Consider the following 20883-nt stretch of genomic DNA (forward strand, 5'->3'; position numbering starts at 1 on the left):
TGTGGTTGGGGTGTGGGATTGAGATTGTTGCTCGGATTTCGGATTGAGTTTGTGGTTGAGGTTTGGGATTGAGATTGTGATTGGGTTTGAGATTGTGGTTGGGGTTTTGGGATTGAGGTTGTGGTTGGGTCTGGGATTGATATTGTGTTTGGGGTTTGGGATTGAGATTTTGTTTGGGGTTTGGAATTGAGATTGTGGTTGGGGTTTGGGATTGAGATTGTGGTTGGGTTGTGGGATTGCGGTTGGTCTTTGGGTTTGAGATTTTGTTTGGGGTTTGGAATTGAGAGTGTGGTTGGGATTTGGGATTGAGATTGTTTCTCGGATTTCGGATTGAGTTTGTGGTTGAGGTTTGGGATTGAGATTGTGGTTGGGGTTTTGGGATTGAGGTTGTGGTTGGGGTTTTGAGATTGAGATTGTGGTTGAGGTTTGGGTTTACGATTCTGGTTTGTGTTTTGGATTGAGATTGTGGTTTGGGTTTGGGATTGAGATTATGGCTGGGGATTTGGATGGAGAATGTGGTTGGGGTTTGGGATTGAGATTGTCGTTGGGGTTTGTAATTGAGATTGTGGTTTGGGTTTTGGATTGAGATTGTGATTGGTTTTGGCTTGAGATTGTGGTTGGGGTTTTGGCATTGAGATTGTGGCTGGGTTTGGGATTGATATTTTGGTTGGGGTTTGGGATTGAGATTGTGGTTGGGGTTTGGGAGTGAGATTGGGGCTGGGGTTTGGGATTGAGATTGTGGCTGGGTTTGAGATTGAGGTTTTGGTTGGGGTTTGGGATTGAGATTGTGGTTGGGGTTTGGGATTGAATTTGGTGTTCGAATTTGGATTGAGTTTGTAGTTGCGGTTTTGGGATTGAGATTGTGGTTGAGGTTTGGGATTGAGATTGTGGTTGGGGTTTTGAGATTTAGATTGTGGTTGGGGTTTGGGATTCAGATTGTGGTTAGGGTTCTGCATTGAGATTGTGGTTTGGGTTTGGGATTGAGATCGTGGCTGGGGTTTTGGATGGAGAATGTGGTTGGGGTTTGGGATTGAGATTGTGGTTGGGGTTTGTGATTGAGATTGTGGTTTCGGTTTTGGATTGAGATTGTGATTGGGTTTGGGTTTGAGATTGTGGTTGGGGTTTTGGGATTGAGATTGCGGTTGCGGTTGCTGATGGAGATTGTTGCTCGGATTTCGGATTCAGATTGTGGTTGAGGTTTGGGATTGAGATTGTGGTTGAGGTTTGTGATTGAGATTGTGGTTGAGGTTTGTGATTAAGATTGTGATTGGGTTTGGGTTTGAGATTGTGGTTGGGTTTTGGGATTGAGATTGTGGTTGCGGTGTGGGATTGAGATTGTTGCTCGGATTTCGGATTGAGTTTGTGGTTGTGTTTGGGATTGAGATTGTGATTGGGTTTGAGATTGTGGTTGGGGTTTTGAGATTGAGGGTGTGGTTGGGTTTGGGATTGATATTGTGGTTGGGGTTTGGGATTGAGATTTTGTTTTGAGTTTGGAATTGAGATTGTGGTTGGGGGTTGGGATTGAGATTGTGGTTGCGGTTTGGAATTGAGATTGGGGTTGGGATTTGGGATGGAGATTGTGGTTGTGGTTTGGGAGTGAGATTGTGGCAGGGGTTTGGGATTGAGATTGTGGCTGAGTTTGGGATTGAGATTTTGGTTGGGGTTTGGGATTGAGATTGTGTTTGGGGTTTGGGAGTGAGATTGGGGCTGGTGTTTGGAATTGAGATTGTGGCTGGGTTTGGGATTGAGGTTTTGGTTGGGGTTTGGGATTGAGATTGTGGTTGTGGTTTGGGATTGAATTTGTTGTTCGGATTTGGATTGAGCTTGTAGTTGCGGTTTTGGGATTGAGATTGTGTTTGGGGTTTGGGATTGAGATTGTGGTTGAGGTTTGGGATTGAGATTGTGGTTGGGGTTTGGGATTGAGATTGTGGTTGAGGTTTGGGATTGTGATTGTGGTTGGGGTTTGGGATTGAGATTGTGGTTGAGGTTTGGGATTGAGATTGTGGTTGGGGTTTTGAGATTGAGATTGTGGTTGGTGTTTGGGATTCAGATTGTGAATGGGGCTTGGGATTGAGATTGTGGTTGGGGTTTGTGACTGAGTTTGTGGTTGCGGTTTGGGGATTGAGATTGTGATTGAGGTTTGGATTGAGATTGTTGTTGGGTTTGGGATTCAGATTGTGATTGGGGTTTGGGATTGAGATTGGGGTTTGGTTTTGGGATTGAGATCGGAGCACGCCTCATGCCACGACCGACGTAGCACCGGTGGAATTGTTGATCGGACGGAGGAGCAGGACCCGCCTCTGCCTCACATGTCCCGATATTGCCAACAGAGTAAGGACCTGCAGAGGCAAAGCCAAGGCCGGCGGACGAGGACCGGGAGTGTCACACCAGGGGACATGGCGTACATCCAAAACTTTGGGACGGTGCTCATTTGATTCCAGGGACGGGTGGTCTAGCAGACCGGTCCAGTTTTGTGTCAAGTAAAGGCACACAAACAGATGGTGAAGAGCTCAGGAGCAGGGAACGTTAGGACACCCCCCACCAGTGGAACCGTCTTCCAGCCATGTCTCCCCGACACATGGAGGCCTGGGGCGTTGCCCCTTGGGGGCCGCAAAATCAAAATGCGAGAGATGGTAGACTCCGACTCTGAGATGTCCGTCCCAGGCATCCGAGGATTCCACCAGAAACCTGGCCAAGAATCAGTCACCAGTAGACGGTCATCAAGGAAATGACATTCCCCAGCACATTCTCCACCCCATCCTCCCTGCCCCGCAGCCATTGGAAGTGCAGCCGCGGGCGAAGAGGAGCAGACACTCCTGCTCAACCTCCTTCAGAAAGACTTACGGACTTTAGGAGAGAGGGACGTGGTAACCCCCACGAGACCTATGGAATTGACCCGATTAATCTCCCCTTGAGCCTGATGGAGTATGAGCTCCCCGACCCTCAGCGGCATAGTTGACCCTGGACCTTAAAAGCCGGTGGGACAGTTGCCCAGCTCGAGAGTACTCCCGACTGGAACTGTTACTTGTATATACTTTGGTTTTGGTAATAAACCATTCCTCTGACTCTCCTTTCTGGACTCCTTGACTACTAGAGAGACAGAGACAGCGAGAGACAGAGAGAGGGAGACTGAGAGAAACAGAGAGAGGCAGAGACAGAAGAAGAGAGAGAAAGAGACAGAGAGAGAAAGAGAGACAAGAGGGAGAGAGAGAGACAGAGAAAAACAGGCAGAGGGAGCGAGAGATTGGAAGAAACAGAGAGAGAGAGAGGGGAATTTACCAGTTGTTCACGCCGGCAGATATTCCGGTCCCATTGAAGGCGCACGGGATTCCCATCGACGAGGGGTGCAGACAACGGACCACCTTCGCCGCCGAAAAACGCACAGCAGATTGGTGGTAAATCCCGCCCAGACGGAGTGAGACAGACAGAGAGAGAGAGAGAGAGAGTGGAGGGGGGGAGGGCAGAGAGGGAAAGGCAGAGAGAAAGAGAGACAGAGACAGAGAGTGAGACAGAACAAAGAACAAAGAAAAGTACAGCACAGGAACAGGCCCTTCGGCCCTCCAAGCCTGCGCCGACCATGCTGCCCATCTAAACTAAAATTTTCTACACTTCCGGGGTCAGTATCCCTCTATTCCCATCCTATTCATGTATTTGTCAAGATGTTCCTTAAACGTCACTATTGTCCCTGCTTCCACCACTTCCTTCGGCAGCGAGTTCCAGGCATCCACTACCCTCTGCATAAAAATCTTTGCCTCGCACATCTCCTCTAAACCTTGCCCCTCGCACCTTAAACCTATGCCCCCGAGTAATTGACCCCTCTACTCTGGGAAAAAGTCTCTGACTATCCACTCTGTTTATACCCCTCATAATTTTGTAGACCTCTATCAGGTCTCCCCTCAACCTTCTCCGTTCCAGTGAGAGCAAACCAAGTTTATTCAACCTCTACTCAAAGCTAATGCCCTCCATACCAGGCAACATTCTGGTAAATCTCTTCTGCACCCCCTCTAAAGCCTCCACATCCTTCTGGTCGTGTGGCGACCAGAATTGAACACTATACTCTAAGTGTGGCCTAACTAAGGTTCTATACAGCTTCAACATGACTTGCCAATTTTTATACTCAATGCCCCGGCCAATGAAGGCAAGCATGCCGTATGCCTTCTTGACTACCTTCTCCACCTGTGTTGCCCCTTTCAGTGACCTGTGGACCTGCACACCAAGATCTCTCTGACTGTCAATACTCTTGAGGGTTCTACCATTCACTGTAAATTCCCTACCTGTATTAGACCTTCCAAAATGCATCACCTCACATTTGTCCGAATTAAACTCCATCTGCCATCTCGCCGCCCAAGTCTCCAAACGATCTAAATGGGAGTAGATCCTGACTCGAAGAATTCTCTCCAGTAATTTCCCTACCACTGACATCAGCGTCACTGGCTTGTAGTTCCCTGGATTATCCTTGCTACCCTTCTTAAACAAAGAAACGTTGGCTATTCTCCAGTCTTCCGGGACAGTGGAAGACTGAAGACAGTGAGGATCCAAAGATTTCTGTTAAGGCCTCAGCAATTTCCTCTCTAGCCTCCTTCAGTATTCTGGGGTAGATCCCATTAGGCCCTGGGGACTTATCCTCCTTAATATTTTTCAGGACACCCAACACCTCTTTTTGGATCTCAATGTGACCCAGGCTATATAGGGGCTGGTTTAGCACAGGGCTAAATCGCTGGCTTTGAAAGCAGGCCAGCAGCACGGTTCAATTCCCATATCAGCCTCCCCGAACAGGCGCCGGAATGTGGCGACTCGGGGCTTTTCACAGTAACTTCAGTTGAAGCCTACTTGTGACAATAAGCGATTTTCATTTCATCTACACACCCTACGCCAGACTCAACATCCACCAATTCCTTCTCTTGGGAAAAAATTATGCAAAGTATTCATTTAGTACCTCGCCCATTTCCTCTGGCTCCACACATAGATTCCCTCCCCTGAGAGTGGGACAGAGTGAGACAGGGAGAGAGGGACAGAGAGTGAGACAGAGAGAGGGGGGGTGGCAGAAGGAGAGGCAGAGAGAGAGAAAGAGACAGACAGAGAGAGACAGAAAGGGGCAGAGAGAGAGTGAGACAGACAGAGTGAGACAGAGAGAGAGAGGGGCAGAGAGAGAGAGACAGACAGAGAGTGAGATAGACGGAAAGTGAGACAGACAGAGACACACAGAGAAAGTGAGACAGACAGAGAGACAAAGAGAGAGAGAGAGAGACAGAGAGAGTAAGACAGACGAGAGTGAGACAGACAGAGAGAGGGGAGGCAGAGAGAGAAAGGGGGGCACAGAGAGAGGGGCAGAGACAAGGAGACAGACAGAGTGAGACAGAGAGAGAGTGAGACAGAGTGTGAGAGACAGAGAGTGAGTCAGACAGAGAGTGAGATCGACAGAGAGAGACAGACAGAGAGAAATAGACAGCGAGTGGGACAAAGAATGAAAGACAGAGAGAAGAGCGATAGAGAAGGAAAGGCAGAGAGAGACAGCGAGTGGGACAGAGAGACAGACAGAGAGTGAGACAGACAGAGTGAGACAGACAGAGAGAGGGACAGACAGAGAATGAGACAGACAGAGAATTAGACAGATAGTGAGTGATACAGACAGAGAGAGAAAAACAGAGAGTAGGAATAAAGTAAAACAAGATAGAGAGCGACAGGCAACAAGAATGACAGAGAGATCGATGTAAATTGGGAGACGATTCACTGGAGTGAATGTGTTGTTTTGGGGAGGGAGGTTTTTTGTTTCCAAGCGACTGAGCCCATTTCTCTGTTCCCAGGTGAAATCTCTCACGGCAATGATGTCAACTTTACATCATTTATCCATGCTGACGACATATCGAATAAACTCCGATGATTCGGGTAGGTATTTATTATTGGGTATTTATTCTGGGGCCGTGATTCTCCGTTGAGCCTGATGCCAAAATTGAGAAATGCGATTGGGCAGAGAACCGCACGTGAGGTGAAAATCGTGGCCGGCGGCGGTCGCCCATCAGAAATGCCAATGTTCCGCTGCCTCGACAGCAGCGTCAATGCATTCTACTCCGCACGTACAGTACACATTGTTGGCGTATCATTAACGGGCCCGACCCGGTATTCTCCGGGCCTCCCACAATGCTCCGCCTTCGCCTGGAGGAATTACCGATGGCAAGTTTCACTTGTATTAAAAATCAGGAAACAGGAAACATGGCTGATGAGGGAGAGAGAGCAGGTAGGACATGCAAAGGCATGGCCGTGGGCTGCTGGACCTACTGTTGGCAGGGTTAGCTGGAGTCGAGGGAGGGCATGTGCTAGGGCCGTGATTCGGGGTAACCAGGGGACGGGCCATGAGGTCGTAGTGACCCCCCCCGGGATCGGGGGGTCCAGGCACAGACCAGCATTGCCACAGCCTGCAAGGCAGCCATCTTTCTGCGCACCTCGGTGACCGCCCACTGTGGCCAACATCGGCCATATGGGTGTCCCCGCCCACCAACCCCGCACTCCACCGCAACCCCCCCACGCTGCATCCCACCACATCCAAGCTCCACCCACCACCCCCCCACTCCCACACCCCATCCCCCCACCCAACAACTACCCAAAGCCCCAACCGGGCAACATGCCAACCCAAGGGCAATGTCCCTACAGTAACAATTAAAGGAGGGCACTGGATGGGGCCGTGGAGCATACCGCTGGCATGGGTAGGGCCAGCCGACAGTACTCCTGCTGGCAGGGACGGGTGCCTGTCAGCAGGGACGGTTGCTGGGGCCAGAGACCCCCGCAGTGCCAGGATCCGACGAGGCCACAGGTACGGTGCGGACAGCTGAATGCCAGGGGAGCGGCCGGGTGTGGGTATGGGGAAGAGGACGGGGGGGTGGAGGTTGGGGGGGGGGGGGGGGGGGGGGGTGGTGGTAGGAAGGGGCTCATGCGTGGGCAGGGGTTACAGTGCAGGCCTGGGTCACCATGTAGCCTGTTGGACCTGATAGGGCATGGAGTAGGCACCATGCTAACGTGACTGCCTTTCACCCCCCGGGAGACAATGGATATTGGAATCCAACCAGAATCCTGGCTGCCGCAGCCCTGGGGGATGAACTGAGCTATACGAGCTGGAGCTGTTTGGGAGGAGGAGGGACGCTGTAGCAACTGAGCCTGCCACAGAGGAACAGGCACCAGCCAGTGAGAATGGTGACCCAACAGGCCGAGGAGGAGATGGGAAGGAGGCGCCGCATCAGGCCTCATGTGTACCATAGCGGCTGTTGTTTGAGGATCTGCCGGACCGGGTATGCCAATGAAAGCTCTGCTGAGCAGGAGGACTGTAGGGCATATCTGCCAGATCATGGCACACCTGGCACCGCGGGGTCTGGGTAAGGACACCCAAAGTGACGGTCGCCCTGAACATTTACGCCATGGTTCCAACGGGCGCCAAGTGGGGACCTGTCCGGGATCTCACAGACCCTCGGTGCACAGGTGCATCCGTGCTGTCACTCAGGCCTTATATGCCCGGTCGGTGCAATATATCAAATTCAATGTGAACCGAGCCCACCAGGGTGCATGGGCAGCGGGCTTCGCCATTATTGCTGGGATGCCCCAGGTCCAGGGGGTGATTGACCAGACGCATGTTGCCCAACGTGTACCAGCTCATGATGGACCGTTCTTCAGAAACAGAAAGGGGTTCCTCTCGATGAACGTGCAGCTAGTGTGTGACCACCGATACCCTGGCAGTGTGAACGGCGCCTTCATTCTGGCACACTCCACAGTTCCTGATGCCTTTGGGGTGCCCCCCCCCCCCCCCCCCCCCCCCCCCCAGGTGAAGGGTTGGCTCTTGGGGATCAGAGGTTATCCGCTGCAGTCGTGGCTGATGGTGCCTATCTGGAGGCCACAGACCGGCGCGGAGAACCGTTACAACGACGCCCTTGCGGCACCCAGGAGCATGATCGAGCGGTGCTTCGGCCTCCTGAAGATGTGGTACAGGTGTCTGGACTGCTCTGGAGGTCTTGCATCGTGGCGGCCTGTGCATCCTCTACAACATCGCACAGCAGAGGGGCGACGTGTTCAAGGAAAGGGATGAACGCCAGGCCTCATCCGACGAGGAGAATGTGTGGAAGGGTGAGGATGAGCAGGACATGGGGCATGGGCAGGCACAGGATGGTGCACAATGTGTGCACCTGGGCCAGCATACATGATATGCCCTGATCGCCTCCAGGTTCACCACATAGGGGCCTGGTCGGTGGCCCACACATCCCACCCCACCCCCACATCTGCATTGCAATTCCCTCCGTGATTCCTGTTGTGTTATTCACTCTGGGGTAACACGGACTGCAACTGGATGCAGTTGTACTTGAAAGTAGACTCCAAACTTTGATGTTCGTTCAATAAGCTTTATTTAACTTCTTGAGCAGTGCACACAGCTTGCTGTGGGTTGACACTCTACTACTCTAAGTGTGCTAACTATAACTAACTCGACCAGACTAGCTGTGAGCCACGTGTAGAAGGTGCTAACTGATATATACACCTTGACTGTCACTACAGTTGTCCCCAGTGGAAAGAGGCAGAGTGTCGATGCCTCGTGTGTTTTATAGTGGGACACCCTCTCTCTAGTGTTTGCCTTGTGATTGGTTGTGTTCTGTCCTGTGTGTTGATTGGCTGTACTGGGTGTCTGTCACTTCCTGTCTGTATCTCATTATGTGCATGAGTGCATATCATGACATACCCCCTTTTAAAAAAAAAAAATTGTCGGTTGCTTGGAACATATGCAACTGTATGTACATGTATAACTATTTACATTGAATGGCGAGTGAACGAATATATACATGAAAGGTGTCGAGCGTGCAGATACAGAACAGAATTTACAAGATAAATATCTATAAGTCCAATCTTTGGGACTGGCGTTGGATCCTTGTCGACCGCCTGAGAGGTGGAGGTGGGGACGACGGCGCCTTGACAGGCGGGATTGCAGCCAGACTGGTGGCCTCGTGGATTGAGGAGGCCGGAAGAGGCATAACAACACCTGGAAAGGTGAGATTTGGTGGTGGGCATGCAACTTTGCACAGTGCCCTTCTGTTGCACCTGACAATGGAGCCATCAGCCATACGAACCACAAACGACCTGGGAGCAGCCTGTCGAACAACAACAGCTGGGGCTGACCAGCCTCCATCAGGTAGCTTGATCCGAACAGCATCTTCCGGAGATAGCACAGGCAAATCGGTAGCATGAGCATCGTACGTCAGCTTTTGCCGGTTCCTGAGTTGCTGCACCTTTTGCAGCACAGGGAGGTGATCCAGGTCTGGTAAGTGTATGGCTGGAACAGTCGTCCGCAGGTCTCTATTCATGAGGAGTTGTGCCGGAGACATACCGGTGGACAGAGGAGTTGCCCTGTACACCAGCAGCGCAAGATTCAAGTCAGAAGTAGAGTCCGCAGCCTTGCAGAATAGTTGTTTCACGATATGGACCCCTTTCCCCCTTTCTCGACCTTCGCGTTGGACTGCGGGTAGTTGGGCTTGAGGTAATGTGTTTGAATTGGTACGACTTGCCGAAATTGGACCACTCTTGGCTGTGGAAGCAGGGACCATTGTCACTCATGACAGTGAGTGGAATGCCATGCCTGGCAAATGTCTCCTGGCAGACCTTGATGACTGTCCTTGATGTGAGGTCTGACAGCTTCACAACTTCCGGATAACTTGAGAAGTAATCTATGATGAGCACATAGTCACGCCCATTGGCGTGAAAAAGGTCGATTCCCACCTTGGACCACGGAGAGGTCACGATCCCGTGTTGCTGGAGTGTTTCTTTTGTTTGAGCAGGCTGGAAACGCTGGCAGGTCGCACGATTGAGGACCATGTTGGATATGTCCTGGCTGATTCCAGGTCAATAGACAGCCTGCCGGGCCCTGCGCCTACACTTTTCGACACCTCGGTGTCCCTCGTGGATTTGTTTGGGCACTAAGTTCTGCAGACTTTGGCGGATGAAGTCAACCTGTTCACAGGGCGAGGTGATGGAGCGGGACAGGGCATCCGCAATTATCAGCTCCTTGCCTGGCGTGTATACTAACTCAAAATCGTACCTGCGGAGTCGAAGGAGAATGCACAGAAGCCTAGGCGTCATGTCATTCAAGTCCTTATGAATGATATGGACCAAGGGTCTGTGGTCAGTCTCCACTGTGATAGTTGGCAGACCGTAGACGTAGTCATGGAAATTTACAATGCCGGTTAGGAGGCCCAGTCACTCTTTTTCTATCTGGGCATAGCTCTGTTCAGTAGGAGTCATGGCCCTTGACGCATAAGCAACTGGAGCCCAGGACGAGGAGTCATCCCTCTGGAGGGGCACCGCAGCAATGCCGTCCTGGTTTGCGTCCGTGGAGATTTTTGTCTCCCTGTCCAGGTCAGAAAATGCTAGTATCGGAGCAGTGGTGAGCTTTGCCTTTAGCTCGAGCCACTCTGCTTGATGTGTGGGTAGCCACTGGAATGCAGTGGACTTCTTCGCCAGATGCATGAGAGCCGTGGTGTGTGAGGCCAGGTTGGGAATGAATTTTCCGACTTCCGGTTCAGGCAATGCGGAGCTAAGCCGCACATTTCGGCAGCTCCCGCTATAACGGACTTTTGGGCTCTCCGGAGGAGCCCCAAAGGAAATTTTTTGACTAAATCCCGTGTGGGAAGGTGAAGTATGGTCCCCCTTCCGTCGTATGGAGGGGATTAGCAGTGGAGCGGCCGAAAAAGAGGCTTTGGAGCAGCGGCAGAAACGAGGGGGAAAAATCAAGATGGCGGAGGTTGGAGATCGAGCAGCATGGGGGCCGGACCAGCAGGAGTTTCTCAGGCGCTGCGTGGAGGAGCTTAAAATGGAGGTGCTGGCGCCAATGCTGTTGGCGAGCGAGGGGCTGAAGGAGACCCAGAAGGCCCAGGCGGTAGAGCTCCGAGAGGTGAAGGACAAAACTAACGAGAATGAGGATGAGATCTTGGGCCTGGCAGTGAAGATGGAGGCGCACGAGGCGCTGCACAAGAGGTGGGCCGAGAGACTCGAGGTCCTGGAGAACAGGTCGCGGAGGAAGAATCTCCGGATTCTGGGTCTCCCGAAGGAGTGGAGGTGGCTGATGCCGGGGCGTATGTGAGCACGATGCTCCATTCGTTGATGGGTGCGGAGGCCTCTCCGAGCCCCCTGGAGCTAGAAGGGGCTCACCGGGTCCTGGCGAGGAGACCCAAGGCTGGTGAGCCGCCAAGGGCGATAGTGGCGAGGTTCCATCACTTCGCGGACAGAGAGAGTGTCTTGAGATGGGCCAAGAAGGAGCGGAGCAGCAGATGGGAGAATGCGGTGATCCAAGTCTACCAGGACTGGAGCGCGGAGGTGGCAAAGAGGGGAGCTGGCTTCAACCGGGCCAAGGCGGTGCTGCATAAAAAAAGGGTGAGATTCGGAATGCTGCAGCCAGCGCGACTGTGGGTCACTTATCACCACTATTTCGAAACGCCAGAAGAGGCTTGGACCTTTATCCAAACGGAAAAATTGGAATCAAGCTGAGGGTCTGTGGATGTGGGGGAGATGTTGACTGTATACAGGGTTGTAAATATGGGTAAAGAATGTTTCATGGGTGGGACGATGAATGGGGATGGGGGAAGAGTTTTTGATGGGGGGGACAGTGGGGAATGTGGGTGTCGGTGCTGGAGGGAGGTGAGACTCGGGGATGGGGGTATTGGGATAAGGCCGCAACAGGAGCTGCGCCATAGGGGGCGGGGCTGGCTCAGGAAAGCGCGGGCTTTTTCCCGCGTTAGGGAGGGGGGGGATGGAGGAGTGCAAGGAGGAGGAGGGATTTCCACACGGGGGGGTCAACGGGAAGGCGGGGGAAGCCGGGGTCAGCAGGAGTCAGCTGACTTACGAAAGTATTATGGGGGGAGCAAAAGAGCTTGATTCGGATCTAGCGGGGAGGGGGCAGGGGAGGGGGGGAGAGGGGGAGACAGTAGAGGTGCTGCTGCATTGGCCGAGGGGAAACTGAAAATGGAAGAGGTGGTTGGGGCGGGGGTTCCCAGTCTGGGGGACTGGAGGGTGCGGGAGATGCGGGCTCTGGACTGGCCTAAGATAGGAGATGGCTAGTCGGCGGGGGGGGGGGGGGGGGGGGGGTTGCCCCCCAATCCAGCTGATCACGTGGAATGAGAGGCTTAAATGGGCCGGTTAAGAGGGCCCGAGTGTTCGCGCACTTAAAGGGACTGAAGGCAGACGTGGTCATGCTTCAGGAGACACATCTGAAGGTGGCAGATCAGGTCAGGTTAAGGAAGGGATGGGTAGGACAGGTGTTCCATTCGGGGCTGGATGCGAAGAACAGAGGGGTGGCAATACTGGTGGGGAAGCGGGTGTCGTTTGAGGCCAAGGACATAGTAGCGGACAATGGAGGCCGATTCGTGATGGTGAGCGGTAGGTTGCAGGGGAAGGGGGTGGTATTGGTAAATGTATACGCCCCGAATTGGGACGATGCTGGATTCATGAAACTGATGTCGGGGCATATTCCGGACTTGGAGGTAGGAAGCTTGATAATGGGTGGGGTTTTCAACACGGTGTTGGACCCAGCACTGGATCGCTCCAGATCTTGGACCGGAAAGAGGCCGGCTGTGGCCAAGGTGCTCAGGGGGTTTATGGATCAGATGGGGGGAGTAGATCCGTGGAGATTTGCCAGGCCTTTGGCCAGAGAATTTTCTGGCCTACTCCCGGATAGATTTTTTTGTTCTGGGCAGGGCATTGATCCTGAAAGTGGAGGGAACGGAGTTTCGGCCATAGCCATTTCAGACCATGCCTCGCACTGGGTGGAGCTGGAGCTGGGGGAGGAGAGGGACCAACGCCCGCTGTGGCGGTTGGATGTGGGACTGCTGGCAGTCAAGGAAGTGTGCGGGAGGGTGCGGGGGTGCATCGTAAGGTATCTGGAGGCCAACGACAATGGGGAGGTGCAGGTGGGAGTAGTATGGGAGGCGCTGAAGGCGGTGGTCAGGGGAGAGTTAATCTCCATCAGGGCTCATAGGGAGAGGGCAGGGAAAGGGAGAGGTTAGTGGGGGAGATCTTAAGAGTGGACAGGAGATATGCAGAGGCTCCTGATGAGGGACTACTCAGGGAAAGACAAAGTCTCCAGACGGAGTTCGCACCTGTTGACCACAGGGAAGGCAGAGGCACAGTGGAGGAAGGCACAGGGGGTGATGTATGAGTATGGGGAGAAGGCGAGCCGGATGCTGGCACATCAGCTCCGTAAGAGGATGGCAGCGAGGGAAATAGGTGGAGTCAAGGATGGAAAGGGAACTATGGTGCAGAGTGCGGTGAAAGTGAATGAGGCATTCAAGGTCTTCTACGAGGAGCTGTATAGGTCCCAGCCCCTAGGGGGAAAAGAGGGGATGCGACGATTCTTGGACCAGCTGAGGTTCCCGAGGGTGGAGGAGCAGGAGGTGGCTGGTTTGGGGACGCCAATTGGGGTGGAGGAGCTGGTGAAAGGACTGGGGAGCATGCAAGCAGGGAAGGCCCCGGGACCGGATGGGTTCCCGGTGGAATTCTATAGGAAGTATGTAGATCTGTTAGCCCCGTTGCTGGTAAGGACCTTCAATGAGGCAAAGGAGGGGGGGACCCTGCCCCCGACAATGTCGGAGGCGACGATCACTTTGATCCTGAAGCGGGATAAGGACCCACTGCAATGCGGGTCGTATAGGCCGATCTCGCTCCTCAACGTAGATGCTAAGTTGCTGGCAAAAATGTTGGCTACGAGGATTGAGGACTGTGTCCCGGGGGTGATTCACGAGGACCAGACGGGATTTGTAAAGGGCAGGCAGCTAAACACCAATGTGTGAAGGCTCCGAAACGTGATAATGATGCCATCGGTGGAGGGAGAGGCGGAGATAGTGGCAGCTATGGACGTGGAGAAGGCCTTTGACCGAGTAGAGTGGGAGTATCTCTGGGAAGTGTTGCGTAGGTTTGGGTTTGGGGAGGGGTTTATCAGTTGGGTTAAGCTCCTATATAGAGCCCCGGTGGCGAGTGTGGTTACGAATCGGCGGAGGTCGGAGTATTTTCGGCTGTATCGAGGGACGAGGCAGGGGTGCCCCATGTCCCCCCTGTTGTTTGCATTAGCAATTGAACCTTTGGCCATGGCATGAAGGGAGTCTAGGAAATGGAGGGAGGTGGTTCGAGGGGGAGAGGAGCATTGAGCTGTACGCAGACAACCTGTTGCTGTATGTGGCGGACCCAGTAGAGGGGATGGTGGCGGTCATGCAGATCCTAAGGGAGTTTGGGGACTTCTCGGGCTACAAGCTCAATGTAGGGAAGAGTGAGCTCTTTGTGGTGCATCCGGGGGATCAGGGAAGAGGGATAGACGACCTACCGTTGAGGAGGGCGGAAAGGAGCTTTCGATACTTGGGGATCCAGGTAGCTAGGAGCTGGGGGACCCTGCACAAACTTAATTTGACGCGGCTGGTGGAGCAGATGGAGGAGGACTTTAAACGGTGGGACATGTTGCAACACTCGCTAGCGGGCAGAGTACAGTCGATTAAAATGGTGGTCCTCCCGAGGTTTCTTTTTGTATTCCAATGCCTTCCAATTGTGATCACCAAGGCCTTTTTTAAGAGGGTAGGCAGGAGCATTATGGGTTTTGTGTGGGCAAGTAAGACCCCGAGGGTAAGGAGGGGGTTCCTGGAGCATAGTAGGGATAGAGGAGGGCTGGCGTTGCCGAATCTGGGTGGCTACTACTGGGCAGCCAACGTGGCAATGATCCCTAAGTGGGTGATGGAGGGAGAGGGGGCGGCATGGAAGAGGTTGGAGATGGCGTCCTGCAAAGGAACGAGCCTGGGGGCGCTGGTGACGGCACCGCTTCCACTCTCGCCGACAAGGTACACCACGAGCCCGGTGGTGGCGGCAACGCTAAAGATCTGGGGGCATTTTCCCTGGGTATTTATTCTGGATGTTAATTCTAGGTTTCATTCTGGTGTTTAGTCCTGGATGCATGTTCCTGAGTGTATATTATGGTTGTTTATTCTGGGTGCTTATTATTTGTGTTTATTCCTGGGGGTTTATTCCTGGGGGTTTATTCTGGGCATTTCTTCTGCGTGTTCATTCTGGACTTTAGTCCTGGGCGTTTAATCCTCAGCGCATATTTGGTTGTTAATTCTGGGTGTTTCTTCGGGGTGTTATCATGAGTGTTTCTTCTGGGTGTTTATTCTGGGTGTTGATTCAGGTTGTTTTTTCTGGGTGTTTTTTCCTCGATATTTATTCTGCGGTTTAATTCTAGGTTTAATTCTGGTGTTTAGTCCTGGATGTATGTTCCTGAGTGTATATTCTGGTTGTTTATTCTGGGTGCTTATTCTTTGTGTTTATTCTGGGCATTCATTCTGGGTGTTTGTTTTGCGAATTTCTTCTGGGTGTTTATCCTGGGAGACTCTTCTGGGTGTTTATTCTGGGTGTTGATTCAGGTTGTTTTTTCTGGGTGTTTTTTCCTCAATATTTATTCTGCGGTTTAATTCTAGGTTTAATTCTGGTGTTTAGTCCTGGATGTATGTTCCTGAGTGTATATTCTGGTTGTTTATTCTGGGTGCTTATTCTTTGTGTTTATTCTGGGCATTCATTCTGGGTGTTTGTTTTGCGAATTTCTTCTGGGTGTTTATCCTGGGAGACTCTTCTGGGTGTTTATTCTGGGTGTTTATTCTGGGTGTTAAATCTGAGTGTTTCTTCTGGGTGTTTCTTGTGGGTATTTATTCTGGGTGTTTATTCTAGGTGTTTATTCTGGGTGTTTATTCTGGGTGTTTATTCTGTTTCTTTCTTTTGGGTGTTTATTCTGGGTTTCTCTACTTGGTGTTAATTCTGTATCGTCCTTCTAGGTGTTTATTCTGGGTGTTTCTTCTAGGTGTTTCTTCTGGGTGTTTCTTGTGGGTATTTATTCTGGGTGTTTCTTCTGGGTGTTTCTTCTGGGTGTTTATTTTGCATGTTTTTCGGGGTGTTTATTCTGAGTGTTTATTCTGTGTGTTTATTCTGGATTTCTCTTCTGGGCGTTTATTCTGGATCGTTCTTCTGGGTCTTTATTATGGGTATTTATTATGGGTGTTTATTCTGTATCTTTCTTCTGGGTGTTTATTCTGGGTGTTGATTCTGGGTTTCTCTTCTGGGTGTTTATTCTGTATCTTGCTTCTGGGTATTTATTCTGGGTGTTTATTCTGTATATTTCTTCTGGGTGTTTATTCAAGGTGTTTCTTCTGGGTGTTTATTCTGAGTGTTTCTACTGGGTGTTTATTCCGGGTTTCTCTTCTGAGTGTTTATTCTGGATCTTTGTTCTTGGTGTTTATTCTGAGTGTTTATTCTGGGTGTTTATTCTGGGTGTTTATTCTTGGTGTTTCTTCTGGGTATTTCTTCTGGGTGTTAATTCTGAGCGTTTATGCTGGGTGTTTCTTCTGGGTGCTTATTCTGGGTATTTATTCTGGGTGTTTATTCTGGGTGTTAAATCTGAGTGTTTCTTCTGGGCGTTTCTTCTGGGTATTTATTCTGGGTGTTTATTCTAGGTGTTTCTTCTGGGTATTTATTATAAGTGTTTATTCTGGGTGTTTATTCTGGGTGTTGATTCTGGGTTTCTCTTCTGGGTGTTTATTCTGTATCTTGCTTCTGGGTATTTATTCTGGGTGTTTATTCTGTATATTTCTTCTGGGTGTTTATTCAAGGTGTTTCTTCTGGGTGTTTATTCTGAGTGTTTCTACTGGGTGTTTATTCCGGGTTTCTCTTCTGAGTGTTTATTCTGGATCTTTGTTCTTGGTGTTTATTCTGAGTGTTTATTCTGGGTGTTTATTCTGGGTGTTTATTCTTGGTGTTTCTTCTGGGTATTTCTTCTGGGTGTTAATTCTGAGCGTTTATGCTGGGTGTTTCTTCTGGGTGCTTATTCTGGGTATTTATTCTGGGTGTTTATTCTGGGTGTTAAATCTGAGTGTTTCTTCTGGGCGTTTCTTCTGGGTATTTATTCTGGGTGTTTATTCTAGGTGTTTCTTCTGGGTATTTATTATAAGTGTTTATTCTGGGTGTTTATTCTGGGTGTTTCTTCTGGGTGTTTATTCTGAGTGTTTATTCTGGGTGTTTATTCTGTGTGTTTATTCTGGGTGGTTTTTTTCTGGGTGTTTATTCTGGGTGTTGATTCTGGGTGTTGATTCTGGGTGTTTCTTCTGGGTGTTTATTCTGTGTGTTTCTTCTGGGTGTTTATTCTGTGTGTTTCTTCTGGGGGTTTATTGTGGTTGTTTTCTGGGTATTTATGCTGGATGTTTAGTCTGGGTGTTTCGTCTGGGTGTTTCGTCTGGGTGTTTCTTCTGGGTTTTTCTTCTGGGTGTTTATTCTGAGTGTTTATTCTGGGTGTTTCTTCTGGGTGTTCATTCTGGGTGTTTCTTCTGAGTGTTTATTCTGCGTGTTAATTCTGGCTGTTTATTGTGGGTGTTTATTCTGGGTGTTTATCATGAGATTTTTTTCTGGGTGTTTATCAGGAGTGTTTCTTCTGGATGTTTCTTCTGGATGTTTCTTGTGGGTGTTTATTCTGAGTGTTTATTCTGGGTGTTGATTTAGGGTGTTTTGTCTGGGCGTTTTTCCCTGGGTATTTATTCTGGGGGTTAATTCTAGGTTTCATTCTGGTGTTTAGTCCTGGATGTATGTTCCTGAGTGTATTTGCTGGTTGTTTATTCTGGGTGTCTATTCCGGGTGTATATTCCTGGGGGTTTATTCCTGGGGGTTTATTCTGGGCATTTCTTCTGCGTGTTCATTCTGGACTTTAGTCCTGGGCATTTAATCCTGAGCGCATATTCTGGTTGTTTATTCTGGGTGTTTCTTCTGGGTGTTTATTCTGAGTGTTTATTCTGAGTGTTTATTCTGAGTGTTTATTCTGTGTGTTTATTCTGGGTTTCTCTTCTGCGTGTTTATTCTGGATCTTTCTTCTGGGTGTTTGTTCTGGGCGTTTAATCTGGATGTTTATTCTGGGTGTTTATTCTTGGTGTTTCTTCTGGGTGTTTCGTCTGGGTGTTTATTATGAGTGTTTCTTCTGGGCTTTGGGTGTTTATTCTGGGTGTTTATTCTGAGTGTTTGTTCTGTGTGTTTTTTCTGTGTGTTTATTCTGGGAGCTGATTCTGGGTGTTTATTCGGGGTGTTTCTGTTGGGTGTTTATTATAAGTGTTTGTTCTGGGTGTTTATTTTGCATGTTTCTTCTGGGTGTAGATTCTGTTTGTCCTGGGAGACTCTTCTGGGTGTTTATTCTGGGTTTTTCTTCTGGGTGTTTATTTTGGGTGTTTCTTCTGGGTGTTTCTGCTGGATGTTTCTTCTGAGTGTTTGTTCTGGGTGTTTATTCTGGGTTGTTTCTACTGCGTGTTCATTCTGTGTTTTTCTGGTGTTTCTCCTGGGTGTTCATTATGAGTGTTTGTTCTGGGTGTTTATTCTGAGTGTTTGTTCTAGGTGTTTCTTCTGGGTGTTTATTCTGAGTGTTTGTTCTGGGTGTTTATTCTGAGTATTCTGGGTGTTAATTCTGGGTGTTTCTTCTGGAAGTTTCTTCTGGGTGTTTATTTTGCGTCTTTCGTCTGGGTGTTTATTCTGGATGTTTAGTCTGAGTGTTTATTCTGGGTGTTTATTCTGAGTGTTTTTTCTAGGTGTTTAATCTGGGGTTTTATCCTGGTGTTCTTCTGGGTGTTTATTCTGGGCATTTAGTCTGGGTGTTTATTCTGGGCATTTAGTCTGTGTTTTTTTTCCTGTGTATTTATACTGGGGGTTTATTCTGGCTGTTAATTTTTGTGTTTAGCCTGGCCACATATTCCTGGGTGTATATTCTGGTTGTTTATTGTAGGTGATTATTCTGGGTGTTTATCCTAGGTATTTTATTTGCGGTATTTATTCAGGGTATTTATTCTGGGTGTTGATTCTGGGTGTTTATTCTGGGTGTTCATTCTGGGGGTTTATTCTGGGTGTTTCTTCTGAGTGTTCATTCTGCATGTTAATTCTGGGTGTTTATTCTGGTTGTTTATTCTGGGTATTTATGCTGGGTGTTTAGTCTGGGTGTTTATCATGAGTGTTTCGTCTGGGTGTTTCTTCTGGGTGTTTCTTCTGGATGTTTGTTGTGGGTATTTATTCTGAGTGTTTATTCTGGGTGTTGATTCAGGGTGTTCTTTCTGGGCGTTTTTCTCTGGGTATTTATTCTGGGGGTTAATTCTAGCTTTCATTCTGGTGATTAGTCCTGGATGTATGTTCCTGAGTGTATTTGCTGGTTGTTTATTCTGGTTGTCTATTCTGGGAGTTTATTCCTGGGGGTTTATTCCTGGGGGTTTATTCTGGGCATTTCTTCTGCGTGTTCATTCTGGACTTTAGTCCTGGGCGTTTAATCCTCAGTGCATATTCTGGTTGTTTTTTCTGGGTGTTTCTTCTGGGTGTTTATCATGAGTGTTTCTTCTGGGTGTTTATTCTGAATGTTTATTCTGAGTGTTTATTCTGGGTGTTGATTCAGGTTGTTGTTTCTGGGTGTTTATTCTGGGCATTTAGTCTGCGTGTTTTTTCCTGTGTATTTATACTGGGGGTTTATTCTGGCTGTTAATTTTTGTGTTTAGCCTGGCCGTATATTCCTGGGCGTATATTATGGTTGTTTAATGTAGGTGATTATTCTGGGTGTTTATCCTAGGTATTTTATTTGCGGTATTTATTCAGGGTATTTATTCTGGGTGTTTATTCTGGGTGTTTATTCTGGGTGTTCATTCTGGGGGTTTATTCTGGGTGTTTCTTCTGAGTGTTTATTCTGCATGTTAATTCTGGGTGTTTATTCTGCTTGTTTATTCTGGGTGTTTATGCTGGGTGTTTAAGTCTGTGTGTTTATCATGATTGTTTCATCTGGGTGTTTCTTCTGGGTGTTCATTCTGGGTGTTTCTTCTGGATGTTTCTTGTGGGTGTTTATTCTGAGTGTTTATTCTGGGTGTTGATTCAGGGTGTTTTTTCTGGGCGTTTTTCTCTGGGTATTTATTCTGGGGGTTAATTCTAGGTTTCATTCTGGTGTTTAGTCCTGGATGTATGTTCCTGAGTGTATTTGCTGGTTGTTTATTCTGGTTGCCTATTCTGGACTTTAGTCCTGGGCGTTTAATCCTGAGCGCATATTCTGGTTGTTTATTCTGGGAGAGCTCTTGGTGTTTATTCTGAGTGTTTATTCAGGGTGTTTATTCTGTATCTTTCTTTTGGGTGTTTATTCTGGGTTTCTCTTGTGCGTGTTTATTCTGTATCTTTCTTCTGGGTGTTTCTTCTGGGTGTTTCTTCTAGGTGTTTCTTCTGGGTGTTTCTTGTGGGTATTTATTCTGGGTGTTTCCTCTGGGTGTTTCTTCTGGGTGTTTATTTTGTGTGTTTTTTCGGGGTGTTTATTCTGTGTGTTCATTCTGGATTTCTCTTCTGGGTGTTTATTCTTGATCTTTCTTCTGGCTGTTTATTCTGGGTGTATATTCTGTGTGTTTATTCTGTATCTTTCTTCTGGGTGTTTATTCTGGTTGGTGATTCTGGGTTTCTCTTCTGGGTGTTTATTCTGGATCTTTCTTCTGGGTGTTATTCTGGGTGTTTATTCTAGGTGTTTCTTCTGGATGTTTTGTCTGGGTTTCTCTTCTGGGTGTTTATTCATGGTGTTTATTCTCGGTGTTTCTATTGGGTGTTTCTTCTGGGTATTATGAGTGTTTCTTCTGGGTTTTGGGTGTTTATTCTGAGTGTTTGTTCTGTGTGTTTATTCTGTGTGTTTATGCTGTGTGTTTATTCTGAGAGCTTATTCTGGGTGTTTATTCAGGGTGTTCCTGCTGGGTGTTTATTAAGAGTGTTTCTTCTGGGTGTTTATTCTGACTGTTTATTCATGGTGTTTATTCTCGGTGTTTCTACTGGGCGTTTCTTCTGGGTGTTTATTATGAGTGTTTGTTCTGG

At 49.2% G+C, this 20883-nt stretch overlaps 1 protein-coding gene across 1 annotated transcript in view; it reads left to right on the forward strand.

Moving 5' to 3' along the window:
• The window catches only part of LOC140392867 (alpha-2-macroglobulin-like), a 525178-nt gene that overhangs the window by 482144 nt on the left and 22151 nt on the right, over window positions 1-20883 (forward strand). The window contains exon 22 of the mRNA XM_072478610.1: window positions 5805-5886. Within this exon, the coding sequence (XP_072334711.1) occupies window positions 5805-5886 (82 nt within the window). The remainder of the gene's footprint in view (window positions 1-5804; window positions 5887-20883) is intronic.

This window comes from Scyliorhinus torazame, chromosome 16 (assembly GCF_047496885.1).
Source record: "Scyliorhinus torazame isolate Kashiwa2021f chromosome 16, sScyTor2.1, whole genome shotgun sequence".
In the NCBI taxonomy this organism is placed as follows: domain Eukaryota; kingdom Metazoa; phylum Chordata; class Chondrichthyes; order Carcharhiniformes; family Scyliorhinidae; genus Scyliorhinus; species Scyliorhinus torazame.